Source organism: Cyanistes caeruleus, chromosome 22 (assembly GCF_971803275.1).
Source record: "Cyanistes caeruleus chromosome 22, bCyaCae1.hap1.1, whole genome shotgun sequence".
Classification (NCBI taxonomy): Eukaryota; Metazoa; Chordata; class Aves; order Passeriformes; family Paridae; genus Cyanistes; species Cyanistes caeruleus.
In genome coordinates, this window is record NC_141722.1 from 2519387 (window position 1) to 2538172 (window position 18786).

Genomic DNA, 18786 nt, shown 5'->3' on the forward strand with positions numbered 1-18786 from the left:
GACGGGGACGCGGCCAGGTGGGGCGGCGCGGGCGGAAAAGGGCGGGAGTGCGGCGGGCCGGTTCTGGGAGCGTGGCCACGTGCAGGAGAGGCCAAGAGGGGCCGCAGGGGCTACGGGGTGCGGCCATGCTGTGGGGCGGGGCCATGTTATGGAGGCGGGGCCATGCTGTGGGGCGGGGCCATGTTATGGAGGCGGGGCCATGCTGTGGGGCGGGGCCATGCTGTGGGGCGGGGCCATGTTGTGGGGCGGGGCTATGTAATGAGCGGACCAGGCTGCGGGGCGGGGCCGGCGCACGGAGTGACGCGCGGCGGGGCGGGGCGGGTCTGGCGGCGGAAGATGGCGCGATGCGGGTGTGGGGCCGGGCTGTGCTGCTGCTGCTGCGGCGAGCGGGAGAGCCGCACCCCCGAGGAGCTGGTACGGCCGCCGCACCGCGCTCTCCCGGTCCCCTCTGACCCCCCCACCCCGGGCTCGTGCGTGCTGGCGGAGCCCCTTCAGCCCGGGTCTCGGCCCGGCCCCGCCCGGCTCTGGGGAGCGCCTGAGGGCGGGCGCTGAGCGCTGCTGTAGTGTCGGGCCCGGCGCCTCAGGGCGCGGTGTCGGCACCTCAGGGTGCTGCTTCTGGCTCAGTCTCTCCTGCGGTGCTCGTCCCGGCGCCACAGCCCGTTCCTGCTCCTTTTACTGCTGGGCCTGGCACTCCACCGCCAGTGCCGGAGCCCCGCGCTGTCCCTGCCCCGGCCCGCATTCCTTGTCTGGGCCTCGTATCCCAACCCCTGAAGCTTTTGCTCCTTGCAGCTGTACGTAGGAGTGGTGCTGGCAGGGGCTCTTTCTGAGTCTAGCACAGCAGAGTGCTCTCTTCAAAATTGTTGTCCTGTGCTCCCCTGTAACCTGTTGCTGTGAAGGAAACAGGATGTGGGTTAGGACTTTGTTGTCGGGAGCTCCTGTATACAAGTGATGTGTGTTCTGGGTGAGGGACAAGCTGTAAGGTAAGACCCTTTAGCGTTACCACAAAGTGGTGATCTGGTAATCTACTCTCAATTTATAAGCAACAATGGTGTAGGACTTCTGCAATTTTGACATTGCTGCCAGTGTTCGTGAACAGCTGTTGATGCATTCATTCCCTTCATGATTTTCCTTTCCTGCATTTGTTTTGCAGACAATCCTAGGAGAAACTCATGAAGAGGAGGATGAGATCCTTCCACGCAAAGACTATGAGGTGGGGAATTAACTAATAACAGCCTAATATTAATATGATAAGAAGTGCAGACAGGTTTTGATCTGTTTGAGTTTGTAATAGAGCAGGTACTCAATATGGATCACTAGGTTGTGTTGGCATCAGCAGAAATACCAGGTGTTGCTGTGCTTGCATAGAACTGTTCCTTGTCTTTGTATGTTTCTGGGATGAAGCCCTGTGAGTAGGTTGAATGGCTGCTCTCAAGTCAGACTCTTGTTGAGAAAATTCATTTTCAGAGTCTGATGCATTTTCTCACTTCTTCAATGTGAGATTCACAAGCTCTGGTGGCCTTGTTTTCTGGTGACTGTAGAGAGCATCTGTACCTTCTTGGTCACTGTTGCCTTTCTGCTGTCTGTGTTGTCATGTTGGCTCACAGCAGGTGTTCCCATATATCAGATTCTCCTGCTTACAGGAGATTTTTGGTTTTTACATCACTGTATGGTGGCCCTGAAGTATTTAGAGCAGTTGCTGTCAGTATGGGTGTCACCAGCCCAGCCTGTTACTGCTTGGCTTGAAAAGGTGAAGATATGGATAGAACTGGTGGAGTTTCATGAGTGTGACCGGGAAACTATTGCTGTTAATGTCCTGCTGTGATAAACTGAAGAATTGATACTGTTCATCTGGAGAGGAGTTCCTAGCTAGAGCTCCTAGCAGTTGCAGTGAGAGGGTGGATATAAAGATCCAGTGTGATCCCCTGCACTGTCAAAGTGGAGACACTTAAAGAAGTATAAAACTGTACAGTGTGGCTTCTCTAACATAAAGATATATAAATCAGTTGTGCTTCTGTTTGTTTCCCTGTCTCTCTCAGCTTGAGCAGTGAAATAGTTCTTTTCTTTCACTTTGTGATTTTCAGGGTCTGAATGATCGAAATATTTAAAGTTGTTTCCAGGAGTAATTTCTCCTACTGTTGTTTGGAAAATCAACAACACTACTGTGGGGGTAGTAATGACTTCTGTAGTCTTTAACAAGGTCTTCTAGACATACTTTTTTCACCATCTGTTGCAGCTGATTCTCCTAAATTGACCTTTTGGCATTTCAGAGCCTGGATTATGATCGCTGTATCAATGACCCCTACTTGGAAATTTTGGAGAGCATGGACAACAAGGTAGGACCTTGTTCTTTCATAAGTTCAAACTATGGAAATTATCTAGAGAAACTGTGGATTGGTACTGTTCAAAGCCTTTTTGGATGTGGCTTTGACACAGCCTGGAAGGAGAAGTTGTTCCTGTCCATGAGCTTTAAGGTCCCTTCCAACCCAGGTCATTCTGTGAATGTCATTCCTCCACTGCAGGAAGTTTTATGGTTTTTTCCTTCTTTATGACAGAAATGATATGTGTTCTCCTGGTTTCACTATTACAAAAAATATTGTGGAGATTATAGCTTCTAGCATCTCTTGTGATCCTTAGGTTTAAAGTGAGCAAGATGTTGAGTCTTTCAGTGTCCTATTTTCAATTTGCTCTTGTCACAATCTTCTGTTAATTTATCCTTCTGGCTGTTGAGCTGTCGAGCCTAAACCCACCTTCCAGAAAATCCTTGTTTCTGTGTTGCTTTTATTTTATTTGATTTTTTAATTTTTTTTTAATTCTCTTTCCAAACAGAAAGCCCAGAGATACGAAGCAGTGAAGTGGGTGCTGGTTTTTGCTATTGGAGTCTGTACAGGACTGGTAAGGATCGTGCTCTTTGGGGAATGAGGAATATTCAGGAGACTAAGCAGGAATAATTTAGAAGTCAGTGGCTAAGGATTAAAGAAGAGGAAGCATTCTCTTTCATGGTCATGAGAGCTTAGTAGCTGGAGTTGTATTCTGGGAATTATAGCATGTTGTTATAGACTATTTTTCAGGAAGCTTTTTCTTTTAGAACTTGCATGGTTTTCTTTTTAAAGTAGTCTGGCAAATCCTTTAATTTTGCAAACAGGAAAACTTGTCCAAAGCAAACAACATAATAAAAAAGGATGACAGTTTATGCCTCAATTAAATACCAGTTTTCTTCTGTACCCTTAAGTATGTTGAGGGTATTAAAAATGCTGCCAGATTAGTACTTTACTAAGGCTGCTAATCAGATGCAGAAGTGCATCTCTTCAGGAATAATTCTAGGATGGATCTGTACCAGTGAGGGAGAGGGAAGAGTTTCTAAAGCTGCTTTACTCTGCACGATGCTTCTTTTGTCTTTTTCATCTTCTGTTCTTCCCTGCTTAAATATTTCTGGTAAAACTAGCTAGAGGGTTAACTAGAGGGTGATATTTGTTATTTGTATGTTGAAATTTCTGATGGCAATTCTGTCTTCTTTTTCCCAGGTGGGCCTCTTTGTGGATTTCTTTGTGCGGCTCTTTACCCAGCTCAAGTTTCAGGTGGTACAGAGCTGTATCTTTTACCTTGGGCCTTGCTAGACTCAAGTGACCTTTTCCTTTCTGTTCCCATGTTTTGCTCAAAACAGCTGACTCTCACAATTCTGACACTGGGCATGTTGTTCATGATTAAGCAACTTTTCAACTTGCTTATGTAATTCAGCCCTTGAAACCAAGAAATGTTTCCAGTATCAGGTACATAAGCAGAGACTGAAAGAATGAGTGGTTTCCCTTATAATTCAGTACTGAGCTTTGAAAAGGAAACCTGTCTTCCTGACAGGTTGTGTTAGCTGCTCTGGTTGCATTAGGAAGCTCAGGCTTGGCTCTTGATGCCAGTGGGAGGCCCAGATATTACCAAGTGATTGTGTGTTGGTGTGGGGAATGTTGTTTTCCTTGACCTTGATCCCTGCAGCGGTGGAGGAATGCACTGAGAAGGGCTGCCTTGCACTGTCCTTGTTGGAGCTGCTGGGGTTCAACCTGACCTTTGTTTTTCTTGCCAGTCTTCTCGTCCTGATCCAAGTAAGACTTCAGTCCATTGCTGCTCTTCACACAACTTTCCTTTCCTCTCTCACAGGTCCTTGATATGAAATATCCTTGCTAAAAACACTTTTTTCCCCAAAACATCAAACTAGCTTCGCAGTGCTATTTGATTTAGCTAAGCATGGTCTCTTGGTCCCTTGCTCTCTGATGAGATGTTGTTGGTCAGGTATGAAATCAGTGTACCATAATGTCAGTGTTTCTTTTCCGTAGCCTGTAGCAGCTGGGTCAGGAATTCCTGAAATTAAGTGCTACCTCAATGGAGTGAAGGTTCCAGGGGTTGTGCGTCTGCGGACAGTGGTGTGCAAAGCTACAGGAGTGCTCTTCAGTGTGGCAGGAGGTAAGGAGGGCTCTGGGGGAAGGAGTCACTGAAGGGGAATAAATGCTTTCCCTGCTTACATAGGGCACAGAAGTCCCTGTCTTTCCAGTAAAATAATTTTGCTTATTTGTAGCAGAGTCATGAGCCCTGAGTGTATTTATAGAGAATAAACAGAATGATCAGGACTATGAGGGGAAAAAGGTGTTTTTCTGAGTGGGCTGGTCAGATGTGAGTCTTTGTAGCAGATTCCAGGAGAGAGATGTGGAATGTTCCAGGACACATTGTCAGGAGCAGCCTGAAGGCAACAGGGCAGAATAACCTGGAGAGTTCAGAGTCCTTGTAACAGTTGTTTTTCAATCATTCCACCCACTTGGAGTGCAGAATCTCTGCAAGTCTTCACAAACATTTGGGGTTGTTGAGTGAGCAGGAGGTCAGCACCTCCATGTGAGGAGCTGCAGGCTTGGCACACTGAGCTGTGCCATGGCATGGGAGTGGTGGGGCATAGGGCTGATCTCTTCTGGCCTTGTCAGCAAGGGAGGGAGGCAGTGGGGTAAGTGTGTTCCCTCATGAGCCCTGTTTTTCCAGGTCTTTTTGTCGGGAAGGAGGGTCCAATGATTCACAGTGGTGCTGTCGTGGGTGCAGGCTTGCCACAGGTTAGTGCTGGCCTGAATCACTGTCCTGGTCACACTTTGTAAGAGTAAGTTTCCATTTCCTGTGTTTCTAAATCCTTACTTTGTTTGTAGTTCCAGAGCATCTCTTTGAGGAAGATCCAGTTTAACTTTCCCTATTTCCGAAGTGACAGGTACTGTACCCAGGATGTGGAGGAGGGGAGAGGAGGATGAGTGAGCAGACTTCCTTGGGAGAAGGGTGGTGGGCTGGGCCAAACCAGTCAGTTGTTTTATCAGTCTCTTTCTAGAGTTCTGCAGTTATTCTGCAGCAAGACAACACCAGGATGTGACTCTTCCAAGCTGCTCTGATCTTCATGCTCACAGATGTTCTCTTGTGCTGCTCAGCAGATCTCTACCCATTTCAAACCTGTCATGTAGATGGTTGAAAGCTCAGTTACTCAACCCTTCTGATTAGGATATAGTACAGAGAAAGCTAGTTCTCCTGAATGTGAACAAATTCTTGCACTTTCATCTCTGTAATTCTTTCAAATGACACTGAAGTCCATGGTTTGGGATAGTTCCTCACACACCTGGCAGTTGTGTAGTACCAGAGTTCTGCTCTATGTTTGTACTCTACAGAAAGAGCAAGATGCTTCAGCTTAATAAACTAATAAATAAAATGGTCTGCCATGACCAGCTTTGCTCCCAGCTCTCATTCCTGAATCCCTGGGATATAGCCATAAATGGGGATGATCTTTTACTTTGCAGAACCTAAGCACCTCCAGAGCTCTAATTTGCTAAACTGAGATTGTTTTTCTCTTCATTTCAGGGATAAAAGGGATTTTGTATCTGCTGGAGCAGCTGCAGGGGTTGCAGCTGCCTTTGGAGCCCCAATTGGAGGCACTCTTTTTAGTCTGGAAGAGGGTTCCTCCTTCTGGAACCAGGGGCTTACATGGAAAGTGGTGAGTGATGATTCTGGCTGTCTGTCTCTTCCTTAAGAAGAGGGCTCCCCTTGGCAGGGGCTTATCCATGAGGGCATTCAGATTATCCTGTCTCTTCCTGAGCTCTCTTGGCAGGAGGGAGGTTATATGCTCCATCAGTGTTCCAGAACTACTACAGACCAAGGGCAGAGATGAGCCTGGTATTATCTAGAACTATGGGACAGCTTCAGGCAGCAGATTTAGTGTACCTGGGAGAGAGGGGCTTTTGTGCCTGTGCAGTCTGCAGTTTGAGCTCTTCCACAGTCAGTTCCTTCCCCCAGGCATAAGTCTCAGCAAAGAACTGACCGTGCCAATCTTAATTTTGGGAACCTTTGTTTCCCTTTTTTTTTGTTTTTTGTTCTACTTCCACAGCTTTTCTGTTCCATGGCTGCCACCTTCACCCTAAATTTTTTCCGCTCTGGGATTCAGTTTGGAAGCTGGGGGTCTTTCCAGCTCCCTGGGCTGCTGAACTTTGGGGAGTTTAAGGTAAGATTTATTGTTACTTCCCCACGCTCCAGTCTCTTCTTAGCCCTATGTTTCTTCTGTCTGTTAGTTTGGAGGCTTCTTTTGACACATGTATTACAGTGGAAGGCACTTGATACTTAGCTGCAATATGTTGATACCCTCAGATAGAATTGGTCTTAGCTACTCAAAATCTCTAGTTATGGAGACAGAAGCATTGGTAGGAAACTGCAGCAATTACTTTAATGCTTTTTTCTACATTTTTCCTGCACAGTGCTCTGAGTCTGATAAGAAATGCCACCTCTGGACAGCTGTGGACTTGGGCTTCTTCATTCTGATGGGGATTGTAGGAGGCCTTCTTGGAGCCACCTTTAACTGCCTGAACAAGAGACTTGCCAAGTACCGCATGCGCAATGTTCATCCCAAGCCAAAGCTGGTCAGGTATATGTGCTCTCTTGAGCTTGCACAGGGATCTCTGCTCCCATAGCAAAAGCATCAGTCTGGAAGTCCCTGTGAGTAGGATTGAAGGAAATCCCAGACTGGTTATTTTAAAAATCACAAAATGAAGCCTACACGGAATTTAAAAGTGAACACAAAAACCAAATATTACAGTTTCTGTAATTTCTAGATGAGTTCAGCGGTACAGAGAGAATTGCAATCCCTCTTATAAGGGCAGTAGAGGGACCTCTTTATTATAAAGGCTGAACAAACCATAGCTTTATGTCCATGCAGGATTTTTTTGTGTCCTTGTCCAAACTGATGTGGAAGGAATAGCTGATCTCACTTTCATAAATCATGCTGGTTAATTAAATCCACAGTATCTGTGCTATTTAGAGAGGGATCTTCTGTGTTATTCTGAAAGTAGCTGTTTGTTTGTTCTAGACATCTCCTAAACACAAAGCTCAGGTTTAAAAAGAAAAAGAAGTGTATTTCAGCAGTTAGAAAAGAGATAGGACTGGGCAGGGTGATGCACAGTCTATCTACCCTTTGACCCTGTAAAGATGTACAGAACATTGTTTCCATGTGAACAGCCTCATTACTGAACCCTGGGGCTTTTCATGTGTGACTGCTGTGTGTTCTCTGGGCAGAAATAACTTCTTTTTGGGGCAAGCAATTAAAAAGGGGAGCTAAGGCAATCCCTGGGAACCAAGTCATAATTCAACTTGATTTGCAGTGTCCCTTGTTCTGATGCTAAGCTACAGTGACTGCTGCTTCTTGCAGCCTTATCAAAGTCATTTGAGAACTGGGAATAGGTTACAGTGCTGAGTGTGGTTTCAATGTATGGTTTGTGTTGTGTCTTTCAGAGTCTTGGAGAGCTTGCTTGTGTCACTGACCACCACCGTCACGGTCTTTGTAGCCTCCATGGTTCTGGGGGAATGCCGGCAGATGTCTTCCAGCAGGCACAGTGGCAATGACACCCTGAGCCTGCAGGTGAGGGATTCTTATGTGAAGATTATATTCCCTGTCATATTGTTCACCGTGCAGAGAAGCACAGGCATGTAATGAGCTTTTGACAGCATGCAGTACATAACAGAACTGCAGTGAGAGCCCATGGAGGGCTGCAGGAGCTTAGGGTAATAATGAAAGCAACATTGTGCTTTTATAAAAAGCAACCCAGGCTCTGAGTCAAGGAGCCCATTGATGTTGCAGGCCCCATGTCTGCTATTGATGTTTGAACTTGCCAAAGCAAGGCTAACAGTAACAGAAGTGTTATTCCCATTCTGCCCAAAGGCTAATGTAGGAGACAGCGAATTCTAAAATTTTATTTGTGTCTTTTGTGTCCTGCATTAGGATATATCAGAGGATGTAAATTCAAGCATCAAAACTTTTTTTTGCCCAAATGAAACGTACAATGACATGGCCACACTCTTCTTCAACCCTCAAGAGTCAGCTATCCTGCAGCTTTTCCACCAGGACGGTGAGTACTTAGAAGAGATTGCCTCATCCCACACTTAAGCTTCAGAGCTTCATCTTACCTGAAACAACACCACAAGGCTAGGAGCATCTTCAGGCCTTCATGGCTCTGGAGGACTGCTAGTACAACTGGTGAAAGTCTCCTTTATGGGAAGAAAGGCCTGCTTTTCCTCTCTTTTCACTTACTCATTGTCTGTGTGTTTGGACTGGGAGGCTCAGTAGCTGTTGTGAGATGAGCCTGCTGTGAGCTGAGGGGTAGACGGTGCAAGACTCTATCTTGGACAGACCTCTACCCCTTTAGTCATGATTCTTCTTGTGTTGCAGGTACTTTCAGCCCAGTCACCCTATCCCTGTTCTTCCTTCTCTATTTCTTACTCTCCTGCTGGACATATGGGATCTCTGTGCCCAGTGGTCTGTTTGTACCATCACTGCTTTGTGGGGCTGCCTTCGGACGCCTGGTCGCCAACCTCCTCAAAAGGTGCATCAAGTGTGCGTGTGAGGGATGTGCTGCAGGTGCACCATGAGCTCTCAGGCAGGTTTTTCTAATCTGAGGGCTCTGTGCTTTGCTCTAGCTACATTGGCCTGGATCACATCTACTCAGGAACCTTTGCGCTGATCGGGGCAGCAGCATTCCTGGGAGGAGTGGTCCGCATGACCATCAGCCTGACTGTCATCCTCATCGAGTCCACCAACGAGATCACCTATGGGCTCCCCATAATGATCACCCTCATGGTGAGTGCAGATTGCTTGAACATGTGCTGGCCCTGAATCCTTGTTACTTTCAGGACTGTCATAAGCAAAGAAGTCTTGGAACAACAACTCAGTAGACCTTGTGTTTGCCATGCAGGTAGCCAAGTGGACAGGAGACTTTTTCAACAAAGGCATCTATGACATCCATGTGAACTTGCGAGGAGTGCCTCTTCTGGAGTGGGAAACAGAGGTGGAAATGGATAAGTAAGGCTGCTTCTCATGGCCAGGCTGTGGGTTAGAGTTTGTGGTGGGGATTTTTGCTCAGAAATGCTTTAATGCAGGAGGATGATGCTTCATCTCCAATGAACCTGGTTGCTCTGAGGAGCAACTGTGAGGGCTGCTGTGAAAGGACTTGTGCACCAGGCCTGCAGCAGGGAAGAGATGCTGAAGCCCTTTTTGAGGGATGTAAATCTGCAGGGTGCATTTGGGAGGTTCAGCAAGAACTTTGTGAAAACATTCCGTTGGACTTCCCTTCTTGTGGAATGTCATCTTCTTCCCAGCTGTTGTTTCTTCCCAGTAGTGTTTAGAAACATTATTATAAATTAGAATATTTTACCTTTCCTCTCTAGTGCATTACTGATACAATGTTTTGTTATAAAAAGAAAACAAATTTAAAAAAACAGATGTGCCATCACTGCTGATACCACAGTGAAGGTGAACATACAGGTAAAAAAGGAACTAGCAGAACTTAACTGCAGCAGATTCCTTCAGGATCTTGTTTAGGGACTGGTTTGTTTCCATGTGTGTTCATCACCAGCCTTCTGTCACTGATGTGATGCATGCAGCAATCTTGGATTTCTGTTTCTTCAGACTACGAGCCAGTGACATCATGGAACCCAACCTGACCTACGTGTACCCACACACCCGGATCCAGTCCCTCGTTAGCATCCTGCGCACGACTGTCCATCATGCCTTCCCTGTGGTGACAGAGAATCGGGGCAATGAGAGGGAGTTCATGAAGGGAAATCAGCTGATAAGTAACAACATCAAGTTCAAGGTAAAGAGTTGCTTGTTTGATAGGTTGAAGAGTAGAGAGATTTGTTTTGCTGTAGTTATTTAGGCTTTTGGGCAGAATTCAGGTCAGAGATAATACAAAATTTTTAAGAACTCCATTCCATTCTCTGGGTGATGGTAGAGACAAAAGAGTGGGGTGCATTCCTAGAGGCAGAAGTTAAGAGGACAAAGTAATCTGTTTAGCATAGACATGGAAACGTTTGGATTTGTTACTGAATTGCACAGTCCTATTGCCTATTATTGCAAGTCCTGCAGCAGGAGTGGTTAATGAACATGTTATGTGGTGGCACAAAGCTGTGACCTAATAGTTCATAGTCATTCTTGGACAATTGTTGACTTGCTTAGTGAGTATGTGATAATTGTTGTATCCAGAAATCCAGCATCCTCACCCGAGCTGGAGAGCAGCGCAAGCGTAGCCAGTCCATGAAATCCTACCCTTCGAGTGAGCTGAGGAACATGTGTGATGAGCACATAGCAACAGAGGAGCCTCCCGAAAAGGAGGATCTGCTGCAACAGATGCTGGAGAGAAGGTGAGGTCCTGGTAGGCACAGATGTATGGAAACAGGGTTTCTCCATATGTTGAGATGTATTGTAGAGAGTGTTTCATACAGTCTCTGTTGTTTCATATGTCAGTGGAGACAGTGCTGGTGTCCATGTTTTTTAGAAGTGATTTGTCAAGTCTTAGGAGCCAGTGCTGTGGCTCACACCTGTGACTAATCCCAGACAAGTGGGTTGATTATGTCCAGCTTCTTACATTTCCTTCCAACACCTATACAGACATATTTCCTGGAGAGGATGGAGTACCTGGGAAGATCTCTGTAGAAACCGATGTCCTCTTGTCTGCAAAAACGTGAGAGCTCTGGAAAGCTCACTTAATCCCAGCTAATGACCTGGTGCCATGATACTGATCCCATGATTACTTTCTGGTAACTGGGCTGAGTCACCAGGCTTGCCTTGCTGTTACTTCCAAGCAGAAGCACAGTCTAGTGGATAATTTCCTAAGTCAGTGATAGTGACTTTCATGAATGGCAGCATCCTGACCCTGACATTTTTCCAGATGCTTCAGCTTTTATTAGAATCTGAGTAATTTGGCACTGAAAATTGCTTTAATAGCAAGTGATTCGAAATGGAGTTATGAGACTGTCCTGTTCTGCTGCTCTGACCACTTAATGGCTCTTGACCCCTCTCTCCTATTATTTTTTTTGTGGATTGAAGACTTGCTTGTCCCTAGCAAGAGTCCCTGAAATGTTCAGGAGAGAGTTGCAAAGAGCTGAAATAGCTGCTCTTTTGGGAGCTGGGGTATGTGAAGCTTGTAACACATGGTGTTAAATCCATCACAGATACACTCCTTACCCCAACCTGTACCCTGACCAGTCTCCCAGTGAGGAGTGGACCATGGAGGAACGCTTCAGACCTTTGACCTTCCATGGCTTGATCTTGCGCTCACAGCTGGTCACCCTTCTTGACCGGGGGGTTTGCTACTCCGAGAGCCAGTCGGTGAGTCTTCCTCTTCAGGAATTGCAGCAGAGACATCCCTGTCTTCTCAGCTGAGGAGGCTGGGAACAATATTCATGGGCTGCCAAAAAGAATATATCTATTTTTACACTTTAAGGAATGCATGTGTATTCTAAAAGTTGCAGACAGGTAATGTGAATTCACTCTTGCAGCTCTTAGAGTAAATGAAGTTGAAAATATCCCTAGGGAAAGGACAGCCAGTGTTTAAAAAGTAATCCAGCAGACTCGTTTGTTTCATGAAGATACAAAGAATATAAGATATGAATCTATGGTATAAAGATATGCAGAACTGGAGAATAGAGGGCAGATATTAAATGCAAACAGAGCACCCAGTGGTATGTACTGTGTGTTTTACTGCTGTGTGTAGAGGTCTTAGCAGAACAATGTCAGCTGTGTCACTGAGATCAGTGAGAGTATCTGAGGCCCAGCTCCCACAAGGCTGGTTTCTGCTGCCCTCCAGTGTCGAGTGTAGATTTGTCAGAGTTTGGGGAGCAGGTCCATTCTCTATCAGCCAGAAGTCTGCATAGGTTTGAGTAACAGCACTTCTGCAGAAGGTGGATGTGGGTGTGGGAGGAGGAGATCTGGGGGAGCAATTAGGGAGCGTGGTTTGCTGTGCTGCTTGCATTGTCTGGAATGGTGACACATGAGTTTCTTTCAATTGCAGAGTGCAAGTCAGCCCCGTCTGTCCCACGCAGAGATGTCAGAGGATTATCCCCGCTATCCAGATATCCATGATCTGGACCTCACATTGCTGAACCCTCGTATGATAGTGGTAAGATATGCACTGCAGTGTGACAGTGTCTTCTGATACATATTTACAACTAAAAACATTGAGAGCATGTTTGATACACTCTTTGGTGCAGTGACCAACATCCTGTGCTCCTCAAGCGCTCAGCCTTCTCTGCATGTGGAAATCCTCTGCTGTGAGGTAACAGTGTCCATTTGTGCTTCTAAAATAAGGTGTTGCCTGTCCAATGCTTCTCAACAAACCAAACCAAATTAGTGTCATATTAGTGCAGAAATAGAAGATGACCACAGTCAAATACTTTGTCCAGGCATCAGTGCCATGGAGGACTTGTAGGAGTTGCTTGTTAATGATTCCCAGAAACAGTGAAAATGCCTCTGGTAAATAACATGATGGTTTTTCTTTCTTAGGATGTCACCCCATACATGAACCCATCACCCTTTACTGTCTCTCCAAATACTCATGTGTCACAAGTCTTCAACCTGTTCAGGACAATGGGACTCAGGCATTTACCGGTTGTGAATGCAGTTGGAGAGGTGAGTCCTTGTCTTGTCTTAGCACAGCAACGAAGCCACAGTATTTGTGCAACATTTTCCATCTTTGGGACAATTAAGATCTTTTCTAACATCAAACAGAAATGCTTTAAAGAGATCAGAATGTGATTTTTTTAGGGCCATGAAGGCTTGATTACTGTGACTGTTGCCATCTTTGGGTCCTAGCCTGCTTCCCCTTTACCTGCAAAGAGCTGGATGTGCATCTCTCCTGTCTCAGAAGCTCTGTGTGGGACAGAAACTGTCCCATTTTCATATCTGTTGAGAGGCCTTGAGCTCATCAGAAGCTACTAATTTGCCTTTCCTTTCACAGCTTTATTCAAAGCCAGGAGCAAAATTTCCTGTATGTCGGGGCAAGAAGCTTTTCTGTAGGAAGGGAGTTGTATTCTGTTCCTACTCAAAGGAGCAGCAAAGCAAAGGAGTGTTTAAATGGTTTGTGCTTGACTCACTGTCCTTGTCTCTGCCATCTACAATGCTCAGGAACAGTCAGTAGATGTCAGCAACCTCCTATAACCACAATGAGGAACTGTTTCCCTTAAGCCTGACCTGGTCTGTGTAAGGCAGCACTGCTTTTTCTGCCTCAGGGTTCCCCATAGTTACTCTGCAAGGCCTGTGAGTTGCACACAGGAGATGTTGGCTTGTCCCATTTTAGTACAAGATGCTCTTGCAGTACCAGAGAACAGCCTAGTTCTAAAATCTTTCCATGTGTAAAATCAGTGAGGTGTTTCATCAGCTGAAATGAGTGGTTTGACTGCATCCACAGCAGGCTGGGAGAGGGTCCCTTTTGTCACCTGCCAGTGTGCAGTCACCTCTTAGCTAGAATTGGCCATTTCTCTGTTTTGGAATGTATCTGGTAGGTGCTATCTGAAGTCATGCCATGTGGAATACGAGAAATGTCTTGAATGAAGCCCTGAAAGACAGCTCTGTTATTTCCAACTGCAGTTTTCACTTCCTGAAGGATTTTACATCCTTATGCCATCTGACATGGGAAGGATTTCCCTTCCTGCTGGTGCCAGACACCACAGCAGTGGTTACACTGTTTGTTTGGGTGTAATTAAATCAGCATCCTTGCCTGGAGAGTAAATGTTGGGAGAGGGGAGGGACTTTGTTTCTGTGAATTTCAACTTGAATCCACTTTAACTCAGCATTGATCAAGAACTGCTTTCAGGTTTCCTCTTTTTGGGGTGTTGAAAAGAACGACCACTTTGTTATGGATGTCTCTTAGTGGCGCATCTCTGATATTGACATTTCTCTTTTCTTCCTCTTTTCTTCCTGTTTAAGGTTGTTGGGATAATCACTCGGCACAACCTGACCCACGAATTCCTGCAGGCAAGGCTGAGACAACACTATCAGACCATTTGATGCCCCTGCCCCTCTGTCAGTGTGGCTTCCTCCCTCCTCCAAGCCTGCACACACGCTCGCATTCTGCTTGGGCCGCTCCAGGCCCAGGACTCGCCGTTTGGCTTCTCACATGCATATCAAGCCTGGGGAACTGGAAAACATCTTGCTTGCCAGAGAATTAGAGGAGCTGCCTGAGCCCAGAGCTGTTGATTGGCCTCAGGCACTTGGTTTGACAACTCTTGATCCAGGTGTTTTCTTCCCCTGTCCCCCAGTTATCTCCTTCCATCAGATGTTGTCCTGACACTGCGTGTTCTGCCGTTTTGTTTTGGGGTTTTCTGGAGAGTTGGAAAAAAGAATCATTTCCCTCCACTGCCCTTACTCTGGGCAAAGAACTGCAGTATCTTTCCCTTCCTCCTGTATGTCTCCCTTTTCCTCTTCCTCCCTTGTTCCTGCAACTGTTGCCTTATTTGTGTGAGAAGGCGGTTGCTGTCACCGCTGAGAGGAGATACTGAAGTTTGCAGATATCAAGTAGCTGCTCTGGAGGGTGGTTTCTTGCAAAAGCAGTATTAAAAAATCCAGCATTTTGGAAATACACCTGTCTTTGCAAGACAGACATACTTCTTTTCTATATATATATATCCTTTGCCCATGTTTTTTCACTCTGGATTCATTAATTTCTGTCCTTCTTTCATGAGGAAGTGTTTCTTCTGTAATGTTTTTGACAGCAGATGACTTTTGAGAGCAGCTCAGCAGATTTGGAGTTCAAAATGGTTACATTTCAGTTACTGTTTGGGTTTATAAATGTTTAATACATTTGCAAAGCATCTCAGAGAAGGCATATCTCTTTCCTGTTAGCTGTTGATATTATTTCCCTCTAAGAGACTGTTCTGAGGTGCTTGGTGGCACTCTACTTTGACATTCCTGCATTTCTTGGCATTTGTAGGCACTTTGTCCTTGCACTGCTCCAACAGTGAGAGCCTGGTGCACCTTTCCAGGTGGAGTCAGAGACCAGGGAACTCCACATCCTGAGAGCATGGAGAAGTGTTGCTGGAGGCAAAAAGAACTGACGGTCTCTGGGCTTGGTTGAGTTATCTCTGTGTCATGAAGGATCTGCTGTAGTTTCAGGCTGCCATAAGGAGGGATACTTAGTGCTGGTGACTAAGGCAGGATCTCCTACAGGTGATAAGTGGGGCTGTCTGTGCTCTAAAAACGTTTGGGATAATGTTTGCAATCTGTAAGGGTAAAATCAGCACTTAGGAACCAGTTGGAGCCAGTTCAGTGCTTTAGCAGGTACCATCCTGGCCAGCACCTGTATTGTTCCAGCAGGTACCTGCCCTCCTGAGTTCTCTGTGCAGATAACCCTCAGTGGGAAGCCAGTGCTGTGCCTCAGGGACTGCAGAGCTGATTGGCTTGATAAAGCACAGAGCATTCTCTCAGCCAAGATCCTGGGACAAGTTACATGGGGAATGTATTCCAGAAAAGCTTCTACTTCAGCCTCTGAGCCATCCAGTTAACCTGTTGTCTGCCATAAGGAGCTGCTTAGGTGGGAACTGGGACAGAAGAAAGGCAATTGTTGATTTTCTCTATTTCCTTAGAGAATAGGAGTTTGCATCAGCTACTACTCTTTGATTTGTGAGTTCTTTCCCTTTAAGTAGAGTAAGGATGTTTGTTCTGTCAGGATAGTCTCTGCAGGTGTTGTCTAAAATGCCTTTTCCCTGAGCTCTGGTCTTAAACTGAGCTATCCCAGGAACCTTCCAGCACCCATTTGCACTCCCTGAAGTTGGACTCTACATTTGTAATATGCTTATGTTAGGCTACCTTTCATTCAAAAGATTTGTGCTCCTGAGTAGTTACAAATCATAGCAATCCTGTGGGATTTTGTGGGATTTCAGATCACTCATGTGGAATTGGCAATCCTGTACTGTTAGAGCACCTGTCAAGAATGCCCTGTGTCCCCCCATGACAAATGTTTTTCCTCTTGCTCATGTTGAGTGTGTGTGGAAGGGAGGGTTCCTCTTCCTGCACATGAATAAGGCTCCTTAGGTTGTTTGCCATGAGCTGGTCCTATTTTATTTCTTTACACAAACAGCAGGGTATTTTGCTGCAGGATGTCTTTGCTGCTGAGGCTAGAGTCGGTCAATTCAGACAAGTCAGGCTGGAGAATCTTGTTGAGGTTTTTCTGGGCACCAGATGCTTCCCCAAGTACCTGTTGGTAGCACTGTCTGCTCTGTCTGGGCATCTTATTCGAATTTTTCAGCTGGAAAACACACCCTTTCATTCTTTCAGTAAAGAAATTTTCAGTGAGGATGGTGGGTGACCCTGTCAGCTGCTTTAAAGGGAAATCTCAGTGTCCAGTTGCCATTCTGTAGCCTGCAGAAAAGGAATGTCAAGTTCAGTTGACATTTGGAGATGCAGCATTTCCCTTCTGATGAGGACTGATGCCAAGGAGCTTGTGTTGAATCCATCTTTTTCTCACACTTCAGTTACTTAATTCCCTTCTTACAACACACTACTTCTACCCTGGCTGTAGTTGCTTAGTGATTTATCAAGAAACTTACTCTAACATAGGTGCCTGTAACATTTTAACAGAGCAACACTAAGGGAAAGATAACCCAGAACTGGGTTAGTTCTGAGGGCAAGGTTAGGGGCTTAGTCTGGGGCCTTCTCCCTTGCCTCGTGGTTTCCTGTGCAGTGTTAATTATGCAGTTTTGAATTATTATTTACTATTATTAATTACTGTGAACCATTCCAATGGTAGCAACTTACCTTTCCATTTGTGGGGTTTTTTTTTGCACTGTTTTTTGTTATGAAATGATGTAAGCTAATTCCATGGTGTGTGTGTATATAAATTGTATTTTTTTTAAATTTGTATGAATATATTTTTATTTGAACTATGGCACTTGGGAAGTATTCATGTAGCTGTAACATGTCTGAGAGTAAAATGTTGTGTGTCTCCTTCAGCACTTTCAAGGCCATTTGATGTTTCTAGTTTTGTTTTATTTTTGCCCTTTATGATAATAAAACTAGTAGAACATGACAGCATCCAAGAGAATGATTTGAAGTAGTTGAATAGCTGCTGTTTGTGAGCTGTGTGGATCTAACAGTTTGTGCAGAAGGTGCCCTGAGCCAGGCAGAGAGGAATGGCTGTGATCCATTAGGTTGTGACCACTGGAGTTCCACATTCTCACAACAGCTGTTTCAAAAGGAGGGAATTGCCATGTTTGATAAGGAGCTGAATTGTGCACATTGTGCTGCTTTTCTTACCTGGGAACTCACCTTCCTCCCAGTATGTTTATGAAAGAGGTTTAGACTACAGTGTGGCACCTCTTGTTTTACCTCTCCAGGATGTGAGAGATCTTAATTCCATCTTTAATGTTTATTTAATTTTTGGCTATCTTTCCTGCTGTGTCCTGCTGTCTGCCTTACAGAAAAGAATTTGTGACAATTTTTGAGTTTTCATCACATGCTTACAGCCAAAAAATACAAGTCTTTGAGCACTGTAGAAATAATCTGACCCAAAAGCTCGCTGCCTTTCCATGTTTCTGTGCATCAGGGGGCTGTGTTGCACAGGATGCACGTGATAGCTCTCTGAGGCTCTGTAACACAGAGTTAGCCAGCAGCTTGTCTGCCTCCTGCCCTCTGGCTCTCCCTTGGTGGGTATCTCATGCCAGGGAAAGCCTGAGTTAGGTAAAACCATCTCTTGGGAGTGAATGGCAGAAAATCTGATTTGAGGAGCTGAAGAAGTGCCACAGTGGTCTTAACTAAGCAGGGAATAGGAGGGATACCCTAGCAGAGGTAGGAAGGAGTCATCAGGAGCAAGGACTGGGGGAACTGCTGCAGCTCTGTGCTGCCTGAGGTGATAAATGCAGCAACACAGGAGGGAATGGGAGAGGTTTATAGACTTGTTGAGTCCAGCCACGTGTTATTGTCCCTGTAACAACACACTGGGGCCTTGCAGAAAAAATTACTGGTGTCCAGTGAGATTATTATTATTATTATTTAAATTTTTGCGTTGCTAGCAGGATACAAGCTGCCTCTTCAGTGTGTGTCCATCCTCACAGGCATGTGCATTCCCAGTTGTGATCATGCAGCAGGCACTGGAAGGAACAGAGGATGGCTGCCCAGAGCTTTGGCTGTTGCAGGGGAGGAAGGAGAGAGTGAAGCTGCTCTTCTTGTCCAGGGTGCTGAAGGGCTTTTCAGCGGCAGTGGGACACACTCAGCCTCCTCTGCATCCACTGCTCAAATGCAGAGTCTGAAAAGGCTTCCTGGGAGCTGGGATGAGACATCAGTGAGCTCCACTGCTGTCTGGGAAGGAAGGGGAGTCAGTCAGTGAGGTCTGGAGATTGAGATCATGGTTTAAAAGTGAGCAGGATATCCCTTTCTCCAGGCTGCTTCAATTCCTGCATGGACTATGGTTTAACACACATCTTACTGATCCTCTAAGCATTTTGGAGCAGAGACTGGAGCCCATATATACA

General features: G+C 45.7%; 1 protein-coding gene across 1 annotated transcript; it reads left to right on the top strand.

The window, feature by feature from the left end:
- The first annotated feature begins 211 nt into the window (after positions 1-211).
- On the top strand, positions 212-17345 carry CLCN6 (Cl-/H+ antiporter 6). Its single transcript, XM_086860261.1, has 23 exons — positions 212-414; positions 1151-1210; positions 2268-2333; positions 2827-2892; positions 3522-3588; positions 3985-4091; positions 4323-4449; positions 5014-5081; positions 5172-5230; positions 5866-5998; positions 6389-6502; positions 6753-6919; positions 7783-7909; positions 8270-8396; positions 8717-8870; positions 8965-9124; positions 9240-9346; positions 9953-10139; positions 10529-10686; positions 11497-11653; positions 12336-12443; positions 12827-12952; positions 14249-17345. The coding sequence occupies exons 1-23, from the start codon at positions 259-261 to the stop codon at positions 14327-14329; spliced, it is 2682 nt and encodes an 893-aa protein (XP_086716387.1). The 5' UTR covers positions 212-258; the 3' UTR covers positions 14330-17345.
- Positions 17346-18786: the final 1441 nt, after the last annotated feature.